Genomic DNA, 21244 nt, shown 5'->3' with positions numbered 1-21244 from the left:
GATCCCTCAGCTCAAATGCCATGTACAAAACACCTGGGAATTCCTAGCTCAGAAATATCCAAATTCAGTGCATTTAAGACAATTTGCAACTCAGGGAAAAAATATCTCAGACTGGAAAAATGGCTTTGAACAGTCACCCAACACAGAATTCCAAGTCGGAAACTCCGGCATCTTTCTAGAACTCGACTTTTAGAACTGAAGATCACTGACGTCATGATTTAACCTAGTGTTTTTCTTGAAAGCACCAAAAGTAACATCGAGTGACCTCGAGGCTTTGAGATATAATGCCACGTTCAAACAACTGCGAACTCAGAAAAACACGAGGTCAAATCATGACCTCAGAGATCTTAAGGTCGGAAAGTCGGAGCTCTGGAAAGCGGCCCGAGTTCCCGAGTTGGAATTTTGAGTTGGATGACCGTTCAAAACTATTTTTCCCCAATTCGCAGTTGTTTTGAACGCAATGAAGTTGGAGATTTCGAAGTTCCGAGTTCCCAGTCGTTTTGAATACAGCATAATCCCTTATTGCGCGGTCGGACACATTGCCACTCCCCCAAAAGGAGCAGTCTTCCATAGGAATGAGTGGAATTCTACAGTATTTCAATAAAAAACTTAAAGGACTAAATTACATTTATTTAAGAATGTGTTTGTTGTAGTGGGGACAGTAAGAGCAAAAAATAATAATTAAACTTTAGACATGTATTTATATATATATATTATACATATAAATCAAATCAAACACTATTTGCCACATGCACCGAATACAACAAGTGTAGACTTTACCGTGAAAAGCTTACATACAAGCCCTTAACCAACAGTGCAGTTCAAGAAGAAAATATTTACCGAGCAGGCTAAAATAAAAACTACTAAAAAGTAACACAATAAGAAAAACATATATTATATATATATATGTGTGTGTGTGTGTATATACATATATTAGGTTTAGCGCACATAATATAATTTAAAAGTATGCATTAAAGTGTCTGTAATATAATAAATGTGGCAAAAACATATGTTGACATTAATAAATGCATTTCTATAGTTCCCTAAATGGTTTTTACAATGGTGGGGGCGTACCAAGATGGAGGCGCCGGTGGCTTCAAAACAGCGCCCCCTGTCAGTCATTTAGTGTATATATAAGTCATTGGTTACATCACTGACAGCGACCGCAGCTGTCTCAGTGACACGAATGACCATCGACTATCCATCTGCACCCCCACTTGGCACAGACGTCACAGCATTATCCAGATCTGCCCTCGGGTTTGCTTGAATCTGAAAACAACTTTTAGCCACTGTATTGTTGAAACATATTGAACTGAGACCAAAACTGTGTTTCCCACATTGACATTGATGACCTTTTATAAATTCAACCAAATAGTCACGTTGAGGCATTTATGTTAACTAATTAAGTAAGCCTAAACTGAAATAACAATTAACAAACAATACATTGATTCAGCCCTTTTTTTATCAAGAACCTCTGGTTTCTCAAGGGGCTTCCTTCCCTTTGCATCCCACCAGAGGAGGCTGGTGGGAGGAGCTCTAGGAGGACAGGCTCATTGTAATGGCTGGAATAGAATGAACAGAACAATGAAGGCCACTCACCTTCCCCCAGCCTTCATCATTGGTAGCTCCATGGTGAGTCACATCTCAGTTGTTGGAGCAAAAACCCTGTGCTAGGTGAAGGATATCACAGGGTATTTTCCATCCGTCCCAACATCAACAGCCAAGGGCTGCTGCTGTCGTAGTGAATGTGGGATCAAATTATATCAAAAGGATAAATCAGAGCTAATGAAACGGGATTTTATTGAGCTGATCAACACCCTGAAAGGCTCTGAAACGCAGCTTATCTCTGGCCCCAAGGTTCAGCAGGCTCTTAAGCACTTCACATCCGGCTTAAAGACTACTGCCACTCTGTTGGCATAACTTTTATTGACAATTTCAAACACTTTTTGGAAAGAAAAAATGCTCTACAGAGACGATGGACTCCATCGAAACCCTCTCGGAGCCTGGAGCCTCTCTTCACATTTCAAGGCCGCGTTAAGATATTGACACAGAGACAGACCGAGCCCCGCTCAGGTGTTACCCACGAACCCAAGATTCTTCAGTGTGAAAATGTTGCCAAAGTCCAGCTCAGGTAATGACATCCATAAATCAGCATTGTCATCATACTGCAGGCCTGCAACAGGTAAACCTCACTGACTCTTGTTTTAACCCACGTCCTTGCTTGAGGCATAGGCCCGGTGGTTCAGTTCTAGACAATCCTATACCAATTCATATCAATCCTAGGGTATATTCTAATAAGGGCTTACCTACTGATCATAACATGCTTGTATTAGAGACTCCACCTGACCTGAGAACTGCTGCTGCGGTTTTAGATTTATTTAGATCCAATTATGGATTTGATTAAGATTCGGACTCCTCAGTCCAACGTGGACATTCTGGTCATTTCTGAAACTTGGTTGAATAATTCTGAGCTGGCCTGTGATGTGTCTCTGTCTGGTTATAATGTTTACTGATCAGACAGAATTGGCAGAGGTGGGGGGTATTGCCATATTTACAATTTAAATGTTTGCTACCTCTGTCCCTATAAAGTTTGATTGTCTCATTCTTCATGTGGGCCTTGGTCATAATAACCAGCTGACACTAATAGGAGGAGTGTAATCGTACTCCCTCGGCTCCCTCGTTCGCTCTTAACAATTTATCTGAATTTCTATGGTAAATCTGAACTATTAATCATGGGCAATTTCAATATTGATTGGAGGATGTCAATGTGAAATACACTGAAAGGTATTTGCTCTGAGCTAAACCTGTCTCAGCTGATACCTGGATACTATATGGAAATCTACTTTGATTGATCTTAGATAAATATGTGTCAGAGATGTGAAAATGCATTAACTTAAGCCTCGTGTCATCACTAAGAGGAACTTTAAAAACTTTAGTGAACAAGGTTTTTTTACATTATGTTTATTTTATTGAACTTGATTGTATCTCAGCTATCCCTGAACCTGATTTAGCTTTAAGCTTTTTTGCAAATGTTATTCAATACTATTGGAGATAATCATGCCCCCTCCAAATGTCCCCTTTCGTGGTTAGAGCATTGGGCCAGTGACCGGAAGGTTGCTAGATCGAATCCCAGAGCTGACAAGGTAAAAATCTGTCGTTCTGCCCCTGAACAAGGCAGTTAACCCACTGTTCCGAGGCCATCATTCTGCCCCTGGACAAGGCAGTTAACCCACTGTTCCGAGGCCGTCGTTCTGCCCCTGGACAAGGCAGTTAACCCACTGTTCCGAGGCCGTCATTCTGCCCCTGGACAAGGCAGTTAACCCACTGTTCCTAGGCCGTCATTCTGCCCCTGGACAAGGCAGTTAACCCACTGTTCCGAGGCCGTCATTCTGCCCCTGAACAAGGCAGTTAACCCACTGTTCCAATGCCGTCATTCTGCCCCTGGACAAGGCAGTTAACCCACTGTTCCGAGGCCGTCATTCTGCCCCTGAACAAGGCAGTTAACACACTGTTCCGAGGCCGTCATTCTGCCCCTGAACAAGGCAGTTAACCCACTGTTCCGAGGCCGTCATTCTGCCCCTGGACAAGGCAGTTAACCCACTGTTCCGAGGCCGTCATTCTGCCCCTGGACAAGGCAGTTAACCCACTGTTCCGAGGCCGTCATTCTGCCCCTGGACAAGGCAGTTAACCCACTGTTCCGAGGCCGTCATTCTGCCCCTGGACAAGGCAGTTAACCCACTGTTCCGAGGCCGTCGTTCTGCCCCTGGACAAGGCAGTTAACCCACTGTTCCTAGGCCGTCGTTCTGCCCCTGGACAAGGCAGTTAACCCACTGTTCCGAGGCCGTCATTCTGCCCCTGGACAAGGCAGTTAACCCACTGTTCCGAGGCCGTCACTGTAAATAAGAAGTTATTCTTAACTGACTTGAATCCAGCGAGTCTCTGCATACAAATACATTGGTATTTGGATTGACAATGATTTGTTGTTTAAAAATTATACAAATTAGCTTGTTAAGAAACTAAGATTTAAAGTGGGATTTTTCACTATAACTTCACTATAAAGATTTAAAATGACAAGTTATCAAATCCATTCACAGGTAGTTAACTCTGGAGACTCCTTTTGGCGTAAACCGGCCTTTAGTTTTTCTGCTCCATATATTTGGAATAATTTCCAAAAAACAGTGCACAGTTCAGCCTCAGTGTCCCTAGTGGAGATTAGAGAGTGGACAGAGGAATTTTATAATGAAGAATGTGTTTAGTTGATCGTGTTTTGTGTATATCTATGTTTGTCTGTGCAATTTGTGTCGTGCTGTATTTGACTTGTTTTATATTGTATTTAATGTTTTTGTTCTATGAAATTCTATAAGCAGGGCTCCCTTTAAAAAGAGACACTTTTCTAAAATAAAACATTTTAAAGAAAAGAAGGGAAACCACGTTTGACTCCGTTCCATGAATTCAATTCAAGCCATTACAATGAGCCCGTCCTCCTATAGCTCCTCTCATCAGCCTCCTCTGCATCATACATTAGGAGTGGGTACAGAGCCAGAGAGATGCTGGTGAGACGTACAGATGCAGTGTGCGGCACTTTATATAACAGCTTTGTCTCTGACTGAATACAAACCGATGGGCACCACCACCACTTTGCTGCATTGCCTTGGGCCTTTATGGCAAAATGTGAGGATGCCAGTTCATTGTGGATAATATACCTCGGGTTGATATCAAGATGCAACAGATTAATAATTGATTATGTTCATTGATAGGCTTTATAATGTACAATTTTATGTGGCTATAAAGTTTATGGGCTATAAACACAATCATAATGGTGAGTCTAATAAATGACAGATAAACTACAGAATGCAATTAGCAAACACTCAAATTGCTCAAACTAAAGTTTGTGTGCAAGATACAGTAGGTTAGTTACATATAAATATAATGATTTATTACATGGTTCGTTCCACAGAGCATTACGCTTGCCTTTAGTAGTCTCCCATGCACGCGCACGACCATGCGACATGAGAAAAACTGCAGCGCGGTCCCTCGTGAACGTGCAGCTCCGAATATTGCCCGACAGTAGCCCAATATCAAACCCAAACAGTAGCCAAAAAAACAAATCCTGCATAGTAACGTGTTCAGGATGGCGTGTGTTTGTGTGTGGGTCTGTACTTGCCGTGTCCGATAGGCGGTGCTTTAGGGTTATTACGGTACGAGAGGGGCGGGGCCGGAGGGACATCAGTAAGTGACGTCAGCTCCCAGTTCGCCAGCGACAGAGTGAAACAAACATGGCGACAGAATGGAGCGGGCAGCAAGGCTACGTTCTAACTCTAATCGTTTTCCTTTGGAGTGCAGTCGAGGGACGCACCGAAACGGCCACGTCGAGTGTCAGCAACAGCGGGACCCAGGTGCTCGGTATGCGGTTGGAGAGGAGCGACAAACCGGCTACGACCACTGACGACGGGGTCATACAGGTAACGGAGGAGAGCACAGTGCAGCTCCGGTTCTACGGTGTGCAGCTCAACTCGGGCACCTGGGCGCAGATCCGCTTCACGGAACGAGGGGATGGGAGCGATGAGGGTGGGGACAATAACATTATTGACGACACACCTAACAGGACTTGTGTTGATTTCACCAAAGACTTCAGCATCGCGACCTACATGAACATCAGTAGCCGGGGGACCACAGGGATACTCAGCATAAACATTAAACCCCTTCGAAAGAGCGAGCCGCACAAGGAATATGGGTTGTGCATCAAGAGTTTGGCCAATGGCAGGTGGGCTCTGCTCGGGGATAGCGACGGGAGACTCCGGGTGGTAGAGGGGGAGAAAACTCTCCTTCCCCTGTGGTTCCAGATCATCCTCATCTGTTGTCTGTTGGTGCTGTCTGGCATGTTCAGCGGGCTGAACCTGGGGCTCATGGCTCTGGACCCCATGGAGCTCCGTATAGTCCAGAGTTGTGGTTCAGAAAAGGAAAAAAAATATGCCCGCAAAATTGAGCCCATCCGCAGTAAGGGGAACTACCTTCTCTGCTCGCTGCTGCTTGGCAATGTCCTGGTCAACACCACACTCACCATCCTCCTGGATGACTTAATAGGCTCTGGGCTGGGCGCCGTGGTCGCCTCCACAGTGGGTATCGTGATTTTCGGCGAGATCGTCCCTCAGGCGCTGTGCTCTCGCCACGGGCTGGCGGTGGGCGCCAACACCATCCAGGTGACCAAGTTCTTCATGTTGCTCACCTTCCCCCTCTCCTTCCCTGTCAGCAAGCTCCTAGACGTGCTCCTAGGCCAGGAGATCGGCACAGTGTATAACCGCGAGAAGCTAGTGGAGATGCTCAGGGTGACGGAACCGTACAACGACCTGGTCAAAGAGGAGCTCAACATGATTCAAGGAGCTCTGGAACTTCGGAGTAAGACGGTTGAGAGCGTGATGACTCCGTTGGCACACTGTTTCATGATCCAGAATGATGCGGTCCTCGACTTCAACACCATGTCGGAGATCATGGAGAGTGGCTACACGCGTATCCCTGTGTTTGACGACGAGCGCTCCAACATCGTGGACATCCTGTACGTGAAGGACCTGGCGTTCGTGGACCCAGACGACTGCACCACCCTGAAGACCATCACTAAGTTCTACAACCACCCGGTCCACTTTGTGTTCCACGACACTCGACTGGACTCCATGCTGGAGGAGTTCAAGAAAGGTGTGTGCGTCTGGAGGATGGTTGTGTGTGTGTTTGTGCACGTGTCATACACCACCATGCTTACATACATGGTTGATGTATTTCAAATGCATTCATCTCTCCACATACTCAATAGGCTACACGGTACACACACACACGCACACACTTTGACACACACACACACACAGCGATGTGCCTGCCATATGGTGTGGACACACCCCGTGGCTGTATTGACGTGGGTATCGACGAGTGGAATATCTCCACACAGTTGTCACGGCAGGGAACAAATGTGATGCGCACCACAATCTAGGGGTCAGCAACTCTGACCCTGGAGAGCTACATAGACATGGTGTGTGTATTTTAGTCCCAGACTTGCACTAATCACACATTTAGTTGAATCAGGTGTGTTCGTGATGGGCTGGAATGAAAGCCTGTATAGGCAGCCTAGTTCTCCAGTTACCCCTCCCATAATTAGTGGTAGTCAGAGAGGGGCTTTTGGGACCTGAATGCAAAAACACTCAAGAGATAAAAGTGCTCGAAGTTAACCCATTTTTTTTGCATACCCCACCTTACATAAACGGATGAGTTTGCTATAATTTAAAAGCTTACAAACATGGTTGTCAAACTCATTTCTTCATATTCCCATATGTTGTAGGTTAGACCCTACCTTACATCCATCTGAAGTGTTTGTGTTATTGCCCGCCATAAGTTGAGACACAACTTGCTCTTGAATACAGGGTGGAAGTCATTTTCATCATAGAAATATAATTCATAGATTGTACCTATCCCTTTAGACCACTGCAATTTAGCTTGTTAACCAATTGAAATTTAATTACTGTCACAAAGATGGCTGCTGGTCCACGCGCCGTTAAATGTCAACTTTAATGGTCATGACTATTCTATTACCTATATTTACATGGGTTCTTTAGTTTTCCTATGGAGTCGTGACAGTATAATTTAAAACAACAGATATTTCCATTCAAATCAACATTCTCTGATGTGTGGGTCTCCAACCATCTTTGCAGTACCATTTGAAATTCTAAAGTTTTAGTACATTTGTCAGCCAAAACTTGACACCCTCCCCGTATTCAAGAGCATGTTGTGTCTCAACAGATGACGGGCACAACACAACTCGGGTGATGTAGCAAAATAGGATCTAAGCTACAACGTGCAAATATTTAAAAAGTCTGAGTTGATGCGTTTTCAGGTAATTGACATCAAAGGTATAAAAAAAAAAAACGTAAAAAAAAAATTAAGAAACCTCAACCGTTTATCTTTTCTAGTGATGAAGACATGGTTGTGTCATGGTATGGTGGAGTATGGAACTTTGAGCAACTATCTATGGAATGTTTTGGCCTTGGTTCAAAAAGTCACTTTCTAAGCACTTTTACAATGGGCAAATATGTATGGAAGGTTTCATTCAAACCAAAAGGGGTGATGTAAAAAAGAAAAGTCCATTCTGTTGTCGTTTAGCTCTTAAGACTAGAAGGGCAATGCAGAAGAGAGCATTCATTGGGCTAGTGCTGCTATCATCACTCAGCCATAGGTCTATACAGGGTCTAGGCTGTTGTTGAAATACAAAACATTAAGGACATCTTCCTAATATTGAGTTGCACCCTCAGAACAGCCTCAATTCGTCGTGGTATGGACTCAAGGTGTCGTAAGTGTTCAACAGGATGCTGGCCCATGTTGACTCCAATGCTTCCCACAGTTGTGTCAAGTTGGCTGGATGTCCTTTGGGTGGTGGACCATTCTTGATACACACGGGAAACTGTTGAGTGTGAAAAACCCAGCAGCGTTGCAGTTCTTGACCAAAACTTTTGCGCCAAGCATCTACTACCATACCTCGTTCAAAGGCACTTAGATTTTGTCTTGCCCATTCACCCACTGAATGGCACACATACACAAATCAAGCCTCAATTGTCGTAATGCTTTAAAATCCTCCCCTTCATCTACACTGATTTGAAGTGTATTTACTAAGTGACATCAATAAGGGATCATAGCATTCACCTGGTCAGTCTATGTCATGGAAAGAGCAGGTGTTCTTAATGTTTTGTATAGTCAGTGTATATTAACCCTTTACACTCTTGGGAATTGGCCTATAGTTAAACATTTAAACTCAGTTTTTCACAATTCCCGACATTTAATCCTGTCCTTAGGTCAGTTAGGATGACCACATTACTTTAAGAATGTGAAATGTCAGAATAATAGTAGAGAATTATATATTTCAGCTTTTCAGGTTTGTGGGCCTCCTTGCTCGCACACTGTCCGTGCTGCCCACAGATTTTTATCTTGGATTGAGGTCCGAGCTTTGTGATGGCCACTCCAATACTTTGACTTTGTTGTCCTTAAGCCATTTTGCCACAACTTTGGAAGTATGCTTGGGGTCATTGTCCATTTGGAAGATCCATTTGCGACCAAGCTTTAAATTCCTGACTGATGTCTGGAGATGTTGCTTCAATATATCCACATAATTTTCCCACCTCATGATGCCATCTATTTTGTGAATTGCACCAGTCCCTCCTGCAGCAAAACACCTCCACAACATGATGCTGCCACCCCCGTGCTTCACGGTTGGGATGGGTGTTCTTCGGCTTGCAAGCCTCCCCCTTTTTCCTCCAAACATAACGATGGTCATTGTGGCAAAACAGTTCTATTTTTGTTTCATCAGACCAGATGACATTTCTTCAAAAAGTATGATCTTTGTCCCCATGTGCAGTTGCAAACTGTAGTCTGACTTTTTTATGGTGGTTTTGAGGCAGTGGCTTCTTCCTTGCTGAGTGGCCTTTCAGGTTATGTCGATATAGGACTCGTTTTACTGTGGCTATAGATGGTTTTGTACCTGTGTCCTCCAGCATTTTCACAAGGTCCTTTGCTGTTGTTCTGGGATTGATCTGCACTTTTCACACCAAAGTACGTTAATCTCTAGGAGACAGAACCCGTCTCCTTCCTGAGCTGTATGATGGCTGCGTGGTCCCATGGTGTTTATACTAACGTACTATTGTTTGTACAGATGAATGTGGTACCTTCAGCTGTTTGGAAATTGCTCCCAAGGATGAACCAGACTTGTGGAGGTCTACAATTGTTTTTCTGGGGTCTTGGCTGATTTCTTTTGATTTTCCCATGATGTCAAGCAAAGAGGCACTGAGTTTGAAGGCAGGCCTTGAAATACATCCACAGGTACACCTCAAATTGACTCAAATGATGTCATTTAGCCTATCAGAAGCTTCTAAAGCCACGACATCAATTTCTGGAATTTTCTAAGTTGTTTAAAGGCGCAGTCAACTTAGTGTATGTAAACTTCTGACCCACTGGAATTGTGATCCAGTGAATTATAAGTGAAATAATAGTCTGTAAACAATTGTTTGAAAAATGACTTGTTTCATGCACAAAGTAGATGTCCTAACCGACTTGCCAAAACTATAGTTTGTTTACAAGAAATTTGTGGAGTGGTTGGAAAACGAGTTTTAATGACCAACCGAAGTGTATGTAAACTTCTGACTTCAACTGTAGGTGCATGATAAGACAAAACAATGACAAGGGTTTGAGTGAGAGGACTAACTGCTGTCTCCCAAGTGGCCACACACCTCTCTAAAGTGTGCACCGTAGTAATTGCAATGCACTTTTATGACTCAAAGAAGAGTCTTGAACTATAAGGTGCTTTTTAGAACTCTCCTAGCTATGTCGTTAAGGAACTAGAGCAAGCAGGCTTGTAGTAGTTTTGTTTGGAACACAGCCCCGCATCCCCTCGCCATCTCATCATTTTTGTTGTTTACGCAATCCATAAACGGCCTATTATCAATTGCATTCTGGGTCAGGTGGGCATCATTTGAAAGGGAGTGCAAATGTTCTTCTTAACAGACAAACAGGCTCATTCTGTTCAGGACAGCCCTGGGTATGATGCCGTGTCATCTTGTAACTGTATATCAAACGTTGCCCAATCAGTGGCAGGGATGGGGGATGTGCTTCTTGTCACGTGCAGTACTCAAGTTCAGAATGGTTGTCAGTCAAATCCCACAGCCTGAGCTGTGACACAATTTATAGCATGTTACTGTATAGCCTGTCCGTTCCAATTTAGGCTCTTATTAGTGCCCAAATCTGCCATTTGTAACCCATAATACAGGTACAAGTGTAAAGGGCTACTGATGCGTTATCAACATCAAGTCATTTGACATGGCATGTTCATAGAACACGAAACGTTGTGTGGCTAACTCGTCCTATGCCTTGCCGGTTAGCTGACCGAAACAACAGTTTGTGTCACCATGGGGGGGTTTGTGTCACCATGGGTGGGTAAAGAAAGACAGTTGTCACCAGTGGTCATAAATGTTTGTGACAGAGTTATATATAGCCTCGGCCTTATGGCAAAGAGATTCTTGGTAAAGCATCACTGCTGTTGTTATCCAGCAATACCAGAACGCATCACAGAGAGCAGAACGTACTCTATGCATCTTCAACAGTCTCTTCACTGTGCTTAGAGCAGGGTTGTCTGGAATCCACACTGTTATGTACTGCAAACTGAGCATATCAATTTGTATTTCAGGCAAGGGATGGACAGCTCTGGTCCTGGGGAGCCACATTGTCTGCTGGTTGCAGTGTCTGCTGGTTTCCATCCTCAAAGTTTAATCAGAGATGGATTCAGACTTGGGAAACCGGGTGTGTGTACTCTCTGGGCGATCAGAGAACTGAATGGATCAGTTAGGAACATGCGAGAAACTGAAATCAGCTGTACTGTCAGTCAGGCAATGTAGCGCTCCGCTATAAAGCAAGCTGCTGGTAACCAAGTACCAAGACAGCGAAGTACCTCACCCTGGTGCTGGAAGGTTGGGGATAAAGTATGGGTGAGGGTTGCGGGTAGAGTTAGTGGTTGAAGTAGCCTAGTTTTTGTTGTTAGACAGCATGGCGAGATAGTGGAGGGATATTGATAGTTACAGTCTTGATCCTGACATCACACAAACAGATCAAAGATGGCCCGACACTGACCGAACCGAACAACCGTCACGGCTAGATAATCACTGTGACCTCACTCTTCTGACCCCGGTGGTGTCTCTACTCTTTATTGGCTGCAGAATTTGAGATGTCATCAGTGTTGTCAGTGGAATGGGCATTTGTTTTCTTAACTCTGTAATGTTTGTTTGTTAGGTTGACTTGACAGCCAATCACTTCCCACTTCCTGTTCACCCCCACTTTAAGTGGAGACTGACAATACAATTGGCTGAATATTATACATTATGTGACAGAAATGTTGAAATACACGGCACAGTGTGTTCCCAACTCTAACACTTGGAGAGGAGAAGAGGGATGGTAAGTTAAGAGAGTGGATTACCCCTCCTGTCTTTTTACTCCCATCCCCCTTTCTTGTTACAGACTTAGAGCTTAAAGAGAGGAGAACTGGGGGAACTGCCAGAGGGAGATGACATGACTTACTATACAGTGTGCACTAGAGTACCCCCAGGGACCAGGCACAGTCTCTCCTCTCAACCTTCAGACCGCAGTACTGACTGACTGACTGACTGACTGACTGACTGACTGACTGACTGACCGCAGTACTGACTGACTGACTGACTGACTGACTGACTGACTGACTGACCGCAGTACTGACTGACTGACTGACTGACTGACTGACTGACTGACTGACCGCAGTACTGACTGACTGACTGACTGACTGACTGACTGACTGACTGACTGACCGCAGTACTGACTGACTGACTGACTGACTGACTGACCGCAGTACTGACTGGCTGACTGACTGACTGACTGACTGACTGACTGACTGACTGACCGCAGTACTGACTGACTGACTGACCGCAGTACTGACTGACTGACTGACCGCAGTACTGACTGACTGACTGACTGACTGACTGACTGACCGCAGTACTGACTGACTGACTGACTGACTGACCGCAGTACTGACTGACTGACTGACTGACTGACCGCAGTTTTCACTCACTGACCGCAGTACTGACTGACTGACTGACTGACTGACTGACCGCAGTACTGACTGACTGACTGACTGACTGACTGACCGCAGTACTGTCTGACTGACTGACTGACTGACTGACTGACTGACTGACTGACCGCAGTACTGACTGACTGACTGACTGACCGCAGTACTGACTGACTGACTGACTGACCTCAGTACTGACTGACTGACTGACTGCAGTACTGACTGACTGACTGACTGACCGCAGTACTGACTGACTGACTGACTGACTGACTGACTGACTGCAGTACTGACTGACTGACTGACTGCAGTACTGACTGACTGACTGACCGCAGTACTGACTGACTGACTGACTGACTGACCGCAGTACTGACTGACTGACCGCAGTACTGACTGACTGACTGACTGACTGACTGACTGCAGTACTGACTGACTGACCGCAGTACTGACTGACTGACTGACTGACTGACTGACTGACTGACCGCAGTACTGACTGACTGACCGCAGTACTGACTGACTGACTGACTGACTGCAGTACTGACTGACTGACTGACCGCAGTACTGACTGACTGACCGCAGTACTGACTGACTGACTGACTGACCGCAGTACTGACTGACTGACCGCAGTACTGACTGACTGACTGACTGACTGACTGCAGTACTGACTGACTGACTGACCGCAGTACTGACTGACTGACCTCAGTACTGACTGACTGACTGACTGACCGCAGTACTGACTGACTGACTGACTGACTGACCGCGGTACTGACTGACTGACTGACTGACTGACCGCAGTACTGACTGACTGACTGACTGACTGCAGTACTGACTGACTGACTGACTGACTGCAGTACTGACTGACTGACTGACCGCAGTACTGACTGACTGACCGCAGTACTGACTGACTGACTGACTGACCGCAGTACTGACTGACTGACTGACTGACCGCAGTACTGACTGACTGACTGACTGCAGTACTGACTGACTGACTGACTGCAGTACTGACTGACTGACTGCAGTACTGACTGACTGACCGCAGTACTGACTGACTGACTGACTGACCGCAGTACTGACTGACTGACTGACTGACTGACTGACCGCAGTACTGACTGACTGACTGACTGACTGACTGACTGACTGACTGACCGCGGTACTGACTGACTGACCGCAGTACTGACTGACTGACTGACTGACTGACTGACTGACTGACCGCGGTACTGACTGACTGACCGCAGTACTGACTGACTGACTGACTGACTGACTGACTGACTGACTGACTGACTGACTGACTGACTGACTGACTGCAGTACTGACTGACTGCAGTACTGACTGACTGACTGCAGTACTGACTGACTGACTGACCGCAGTACTGACTGACTGACTCCAGTACTGACGGATCTTGGTCTTGTCACTGTCTCATTGGTATACACTAGGTTGTGGTCTCGGTCTTGTGGGTTTTAAGTCTTGACTCTAACTCTGGTGTGCTACTCTTCTAGGTAAATCCCACCTGGCCATCGTTCAGAAGGTGAACAACGAGGGGGAGGGGGATCCCTTCTACGAGGTGCTGGGATTGGTCACGTTGGAGGACGTAATCGAGGAGATCATCAAATCAGAAATCCTGGATGAGTCCGACCTTTATAGTGAGTCAAACTACACATCGACAATGGATCAATCCAGAGTCCATTTACTTAAACTGTAGTGACCTGTGTGTAGTGTAATGAGTTAAATTGGGCATGGCCATTAGTAAACCCTACTCTTGCAGAACTACCCTCCTGCAGGGTTTGGTTCCTATTCTAACACATCTGATTCTAACACATCTGATTCTAACACATCTGATTCTAACACATCTGATTCTAACACATCTGATTCTAACACATCTGATTCTAACACATCTGATTCTAACACATCTGATTCTAACACATCTGATTCTAACACATCTGATTCTCCTCAGGACCTTGATGAGCTGAATGAAGCGTGTAACTGCAGGGTTGTACTTGGTGGCATTTGGGCATGGTTATTGTTTTTATTTAAATGTATTTTGGGTACATATTCCCATTTCAAAATGAACTAAATAGTTCAATAAATGTTAAAATAAATAATATTTTAGGCTATAGCTAAAGTCTACCTATTAGCTTCCCAGGGGAGCGTTGGCCTCCCCTGCTAAAGATGATTTTTTCATTGAAAATGTTTTATGGTAGTGAATTCAATCGTGTGCACATGCTGCAATGTTTTTGACTTGAGGTTATTGTTTATAGGTGCCAGATAAATTGTACGATTTTCCCTTTTTGTTTGTGAGGGAATGAGACCCGTCTGGTCTGTCAAATCTATACCAATGCAAAGGACTGGAAAGTCAACTTTTCATTGACCCTTAAAAACATTAGAAATAACTTTAAAACAATTAGGCTTCTAATTAGGCTTCTCCAAGCTCTGATGCTGCTGGTGGTCATTAGTAGCCTACCAAACTTGATAACTGCCTGGTACTCAGCACTGTATTGTCCCTCTAATCACTCTGACATTAATGCAAATGTCATCGAAAATCTAATCAAAGACTTCATGAGAGCTCATGTTGCACAGCATTTCTATCGGCTATTGAATTGCCTGAGAAAACAGAGTGATGGCCTCTACTAAAAAGAGGATCCCATCAGCTTTCTATAGGCTAGGCCTACTATATTTATTTCTAAACTTTCCTAATATTAAGCACATTGCTTATCTTTACAACAGGGGTATAGACTACCTGGCTGACATGAACCACAGGAAAGTGCATAGATGACATGTATTTTTCCCACTGCACCTGTGGCGGACGATAACGGTCCATACTAAATCAAAACACATTTCATACATATAATATTTAGCATGTGTAAAGACAAGATTAAATCAACAAGTGTCTGATGGGTGACAATATTAGCATATCACTTGTGAATTATAAACTCAGCAAAAAAAGAAACGTCCTCTCACTGTCAACTGCGTTTATTTTCAGAAAACTTTTAAATTTAACAAGATTCAACAACTGAGGCATAAACTGAACAAGTTCCACAGACATGTGACTAACAGAAATGGAGTAATGTGTCCCTGAACAAAGGGGGGGTCAAAATCAAAATATCTGGTGTGGCCACCAGCTGCATTGAGTACTGCAATGCATCTCCACCTCATGGACTGCACCAGATTTGCCAGTTCTTGCTGTGAGATGTTACCCCACTCTTCCACCAAGGCTCCTGCAAATTCCTGGACATTTCTGGGGGAAATTACCCTAGCCCTCACCCTCCGATCTAACAGGTCCCAGACGTGCTCAATGGGATTGAGATCCGGGCTCTTCGCTGGCCATGGCACAACACTGACATTCCTATCTTGCAGGAAATCACAAACAGAACGAGCAGTATGGCTGGCGGCATTGTCATGCTGGAGGGTCATGTCAGGATGAGCCTGCAGGAAGGGTACCACATGAGGGAGGAGGATGTCTTCCCTGTAACGCACAGCGTTGGGATTGCCTGCAATGACAACAAGCTCAGTCCGATGATGGTGTGAGTCACCACCCAAGACCATGACAGACCCTCCACCTCCAAATTGATCCCGCTCCAGATTACAAGCCTTGGTGTAACGCTGATTTCTTCAACGATAAACGCAAATCCGACCATCTCCCCTGGTGAGACAAAACCGTGACTCGTCAGTGAAGAGCACTTTTTGCCAGGCCTGTCTTGTCCAGCGACGATGGGTTTGTGCCCATAAGCGACGTTGTTGCCAGTGATGTCTAGTGAGGACCTGCCTTACAAGAGGCTTACAAGCTCTCAGTCCAGCCTCTCTCAGCCGGTTTGTATCACAACTAAAGTGGCCAAATAACTTCTCAAAATTAAGCACATTTATCTGCTTTACAAGGCATGTAGAGCTTAACTGGGCTACATAAGCTGCGTGTGAATTTCAAGTTTGGGTAAGATGATTTTCACTATAAAAATGCACCTTTATAATAAGAGCATTAATTAATTAGAGAATAATCGTATTTGCGGTTACTTTTGATGGTGTTTTTCCGTGTGTGCATTGTTGTGCTTATAATGTGGAGAAATAGCCTTATATTTTCTCACATTTTAAGCTAAATGTTCTGATCTGTAGCGTCAGCCTCATTGAGTAAAAAAGGTTTTTTGACGCTAGTGGTTGTGTTTTTTTGGGATTGCATCCCACAACTGTCCCAGACCGTTTGGAATATGTATTTCTCGCACAGAATAGAATAGGTCGGTTTTTGTACTATGGTGGATAGTAGGTTGACATCGGCTAGTGCGATTGCTAGTGCGTTTTCTGTTCGTTAGGTCGACTCATCTTATTGGCTGACGAAAGTTAATGTGGACAGTCCAATATCTTCAATATGCGCCTCAGAATTGGATAAGGACGCGCACAGTTGCCTCCCCAATGTTTCTGTCTTCACTTGTAGCCTGTGAGAAAGACCGGATCACGTGATGCAGAGCCATGGGAGTGAGAGGTGCTTCGCAGCATGCAGCACTCGGGGAGAAGGGAACAACGGCCACGGGCCGCAAAACGGTATATGTTCCAAAGGTCTGCATCAGTGGCTTGTGGGTGTGTGGAAGCCAGGAGATGCTACATGTCTTTGTTATTTGTCGGTTAATTACCGTGAGGCCGACAGTTATTTGCTTGACAGTCACCGGCTGGGGAAATTTCGTGACCGCCACAGCCCTACTCGGACCTCAAGAAATTCCAGCCCGGTAAATCAGCAGATTCCGTTCACAAAGTGAAGTCTCTTACCGCCCCGTAGCGCTCATGTCGGTAGCCATGAAGTGCTTTGAAAGGCTGGTCATGGCTCACATCGACACCATCATCCTGGAATCCCTAGACCCACTTCAATTCGCATACCGCCCAACAGATCCACAGATAACGCAATCTCAATCACACTCCATACAGCCCTTTCCCACCTGGACAAAAGGAACACCTATGTGAGAATGCTGTTCATTAACTACAGCTCAGCATTCAACACCATAGTGCCCACAAAGCTCATCACTAAGCTAAGGACCCTAGGGCTCAACTGGATCTTGGACTTCCTGACTGGCCGCCCCCAGGTGGTAAGAGTAGGCAACAACACATCTGCCACGTTGATCCTCAACATGGGGGCCCATCAGGCGTGCTTAGTCCCCTCCTGTTCTCCCTGTTCACCCATGACTGCGTGGCCAAGTGCGACTCCAACACTGTCAAGTTTGCTGACGACACAACGGTGGTAGGCCTGATCACCAACAACGATGAGACAGCCTATAGGGAGGAGGTCAGAGACCTGACAGTGTGGTGCCAGGAAAACAACCTCTCCTTCAATGTGAGCAAGACAAAGGAGCTGATTGTGGACTACAGGAATAGGAGGGCTGAACACGCCCCCATTCACGTCGATGGGCTGGAGCGGGTCGAGAGTTTCAAGTTCCTTGGTGTCCACATCACCAACAAACTATCATGGTCCAAACAGACAGTTGTGAAGAAGGCACGACGAAACCTTTTCCCCCTCAGGAGACTGAAAAGATTTGACATGGGTCCACAGCTGCACCATCAAGAGCATCCTGACCGGTTGTATCAGCACCTTGTATGGCAACTGCTCAGCATCCAACCATAAGGCGTTAGAGGGTAGTGTGTACAGCCTAGTCCATCTCCGGGGCCACTTCCTGCCATCCAGGACTTAATGAATGATAATGAATAATAATAATAATAATAATAATAATAATGACATGAAAAGGTAAGCTCCCCATTTGGGAGGAGAAGCACTGAGGTGGTTCAGACAAATTCAGGGCCGTCACAACACAGGTCAGTGCTAAACATGTTAGTTGCTGTTTTCCCTCTCCCCTCTCCAGCTGACAATCGGAACAGAAAGAAGGTGGACCCGAACAAGAGAACGCGTGACTTCTCTGCTTTTAAACACACGGAGAACGAGTGCAAGGTGAAGATCTCTCCCCAGTTGATGCTGGCTGCGCATCGCTTCCTGGCTACAGGTGAGTGGACTGTCATAAGCACGTACGAGCCTTCCTAATGTCCTATAATACATTTTATAATAAATGGTCTCTCTACATCAATGAAAGTATCTATTTGTATCAACAGAACAGCTGGTATTTAGTCTGGATGATAATGGGATTAGACAGAATTCTCATCTGTTTTCTGATGCATCTTAATGCACCCTTGAAGTGTTAGCGCCTTCAATTCAGACAGATCGGTATCTGTAAGTCTGATTTCCGGGTGTCTCTCTCGCCCCCTCTCTCCTTTCCAACAGAGGTGAGTCTGTTCAGTCCCTGTCAGGTCACTGAGAAGGTTTTACTGAGGATCCTGAGGCACCCTGATGTCATCCAGGAGATCAAATTCAATGACGGCGACAAGCGATCCGCTCTACACTACATCTACCAGAGAGGCAAACCTGTCGACTACTTCATACTCGTACTGCAGGTACCCATTACTCTCGCTATCTCTTGCTCTCCCCCTCTCTCACACACCTCTACATCGAGCATAGAGGCAAGTGTATATCTACGACTTCATAGTACACTCACACGTAGTACACACATAGTACACTCACACTCATACAAAAGCACACGCACTTACACTGCAATACCACGTTGTGGCGTCTATCCTATTCTTACAGGTTTGATTTTGTTATTAAACCTTTATTTAACTAGGCATGGTAGAGAGGTAGACTGCTCACTTACAGCTTTAAACACACGCAATCTGTCTGACTTGCCTACTACGTACTGTTTAGTACGTTCTAAATGCAGTAAGTAACAAATATCAACATACTACTCAGCCATACTGAGAAGTCATCATCTAGTGATTAATTGCATTGATTCCTGCCATTCGTTCATTCTGGTAAAGCTCGTCACCATATCTGATTATCAGCGGGTCTCAAGACGATTCTCTTCCTTCAATGGTGTGCAGAAAATTCTACTCGATGACAAGCCAAAATGTATGAAATCCTTGCATTTAAAGCATAAAACATTTTTGAAATTTCACGTAATCTTAAAGTATGTTCTATTTTCGCATACCCAACATCTATACTATTTAGAACGCAAGTACGGATATTCAGGCACAGCCACAGACTTCTTGACTGTGAATTTGGCTCAGCTGTGTGGTTCCTTTGGTGTGACTCAGCCTACTGGCTTCAGCTGTTTAAGTGTACAGCACAATGTACAGAGCCTAGTGAAAGTCTACACACCCCTTTGTTGTACAGTGTTCAGATTTTTCTGAAAGAAATTAATTTAAAAAAAAATAATTAAATTGTACAGCTCTACTTCACATATTTCAAAGTGAAAGAAAGTTAGAGAAATTAATGAATTAAAAATAAGATCACGAGGATGTCTTGATTGCGTGTGTCTTCACACCCCAGAGTTAATATTTGGTAGAAGCACCTTTAGCTGCCTAATAACTTATGTCATTTAGTTACTGACACAATTGCCCAAGGTCAGTCAGTTTTTGAAAGCAGATTTAAGTGCTTACAGGTGTGTGTGTGTGTGTGTGTCAAGTGACCTTGTGTGACGCTTAGCTGTGGGGCAGACTTGCTCTTCACTAATTGATCCCTTTTATGTAAGGAGAAACCGAAAGAGGGAAGAGGAGAGAGAGAGGGAGGATTGGAAAGGGGAGGAAAATACAGTCGATGTCGGAACTTTACATACACTTACACAACAACACAGAGTTACACATGAACAAACACACAGTCAATAACACAATAGAAAAATCTATGTGCAGTTGAAGTCGGAGGTTTACATACACTTAGGTTGGAGTCATTAAAACTTGTTTTCCAACCACTCCACACATTTCTTGTTAACAAACTATAGTTTTGGCAAGTCGTTTAGGACATCTACTTTGTGCATGACACAAGTCATTTTTCAAACAATTGTTTACGGACAGATTATTTCACTTATAATTCACTGTATCAAAATTCCAGTGGGTCAGAAGTTCACATACACTAAGTTGACTGTGCCTTTAATCAGCTTAGAAAATGGCTTTAGAAGCTTCTGAGAGGCTAATTTACATAATTTGAGTTAATTGGAGGTGTACCCGTGGATGTATTTCAATGCCAACCTTCAAACTCAGTGCCTCTTTGCTGGACATCATGGGAAAATCAAAGGAAATCAGCCAAGACCTCAGAAAAAATATTGCAGACATCCACTAGTCTGGTTCATCCTTGGGAGCAATTTCCAAATCCCTGAAGGTACCATGTTCATCTGTACAAACAATAGTACGCTAGTATAAACACCATGGGACCACGCAGCCGTCATACCGCTCAGGAAGGAGACGCGTTCTGTCTCCTAGAGATGAACGTACTTTGGTGCCGAGAAGAGCAAATCAATCCCAGAACAACAGCAAAGGACCTTGTGAAGATGCTGGAAGAAACCGGTACAAAAGTATCTATATCCACAGTAAAACGAGTCCTATATCGACATAACCTGAAAGGCCACTCAGCAAGGAAGAAGCCACTGCTCCAAAACCGGCATAAAAAAGCCAGACAATGGTTTGCAACTGCACATAGGGACAAAGATCGTACTTTTTGGATAAATATCCTCTGGTCTGATGAAACAAAATAGAACTGTTTGGCCATAATGATCATTGTTATGTTTGGAGGAAAAAGGGGGAGGCTTGCAAGCCGAAGAACACCATCCCAACCGTGAAGCACGGGGG

At 44.7% G+C, this 21244-nt stretch overlaps 1 protein-coding gene across 2 annotated transcripts in view; it reads left to right on the top strand.

The window, feature by feature from the left end:
* The first annotated feature begins 5239 nt into the window (after positions 1 to 5239).
* Positions 5240 to 21244, top strand: part of LOC135544708 (metal transporter CNNM4-like) — a 33864-nt gene continuing 17859 nt past the window's right edge. The window contains exons 1-4 of one of the 2 annotated variants that reach the window (XM_064972550.1): positions 5240 to 6690; positions 14107 to 14250; positions 18439 to 18576; positions 18852 to 19021. In XM_064972550.1, the coding sequence (XP_064828622.1) occupies positions 5277 to 6690; positions 14107 to 14250; positions 18439 to 18576; positions 18852 to 19021 (1866 nt within the window). In that variant the 5' untranslated portion in view covers positions 5240 to 5276. The remainder of the gene's footprint in view (positions 6691 to 14106; positions 14251 to 18438; positions 18577 to 18851; positions 19022 to 21244) is intronic. The other variant, XM_064972549.1, reaches the window with a different exon arrangement.

The sequence above is a fragment of the Oncorhynchus masou genome, chromosome 8, assembly GCF_036934945.1.
Source record: "Oncorhynchus masou masou isolate Uvic2021 chromosome 8, UVic_Omas_1.1, whole genome shotgun sequence".
NCBI lineage: Eukaryota > Metazoa > Chordata > Actinopteri > Salmoniformes > Salmonidae > Oncorhynchus > Oncorhynchus masou.
Note: the sequence above shows the minus strand (reverse complement) of the source record. Positions and strands in the feature narration are given on the sequence as shown.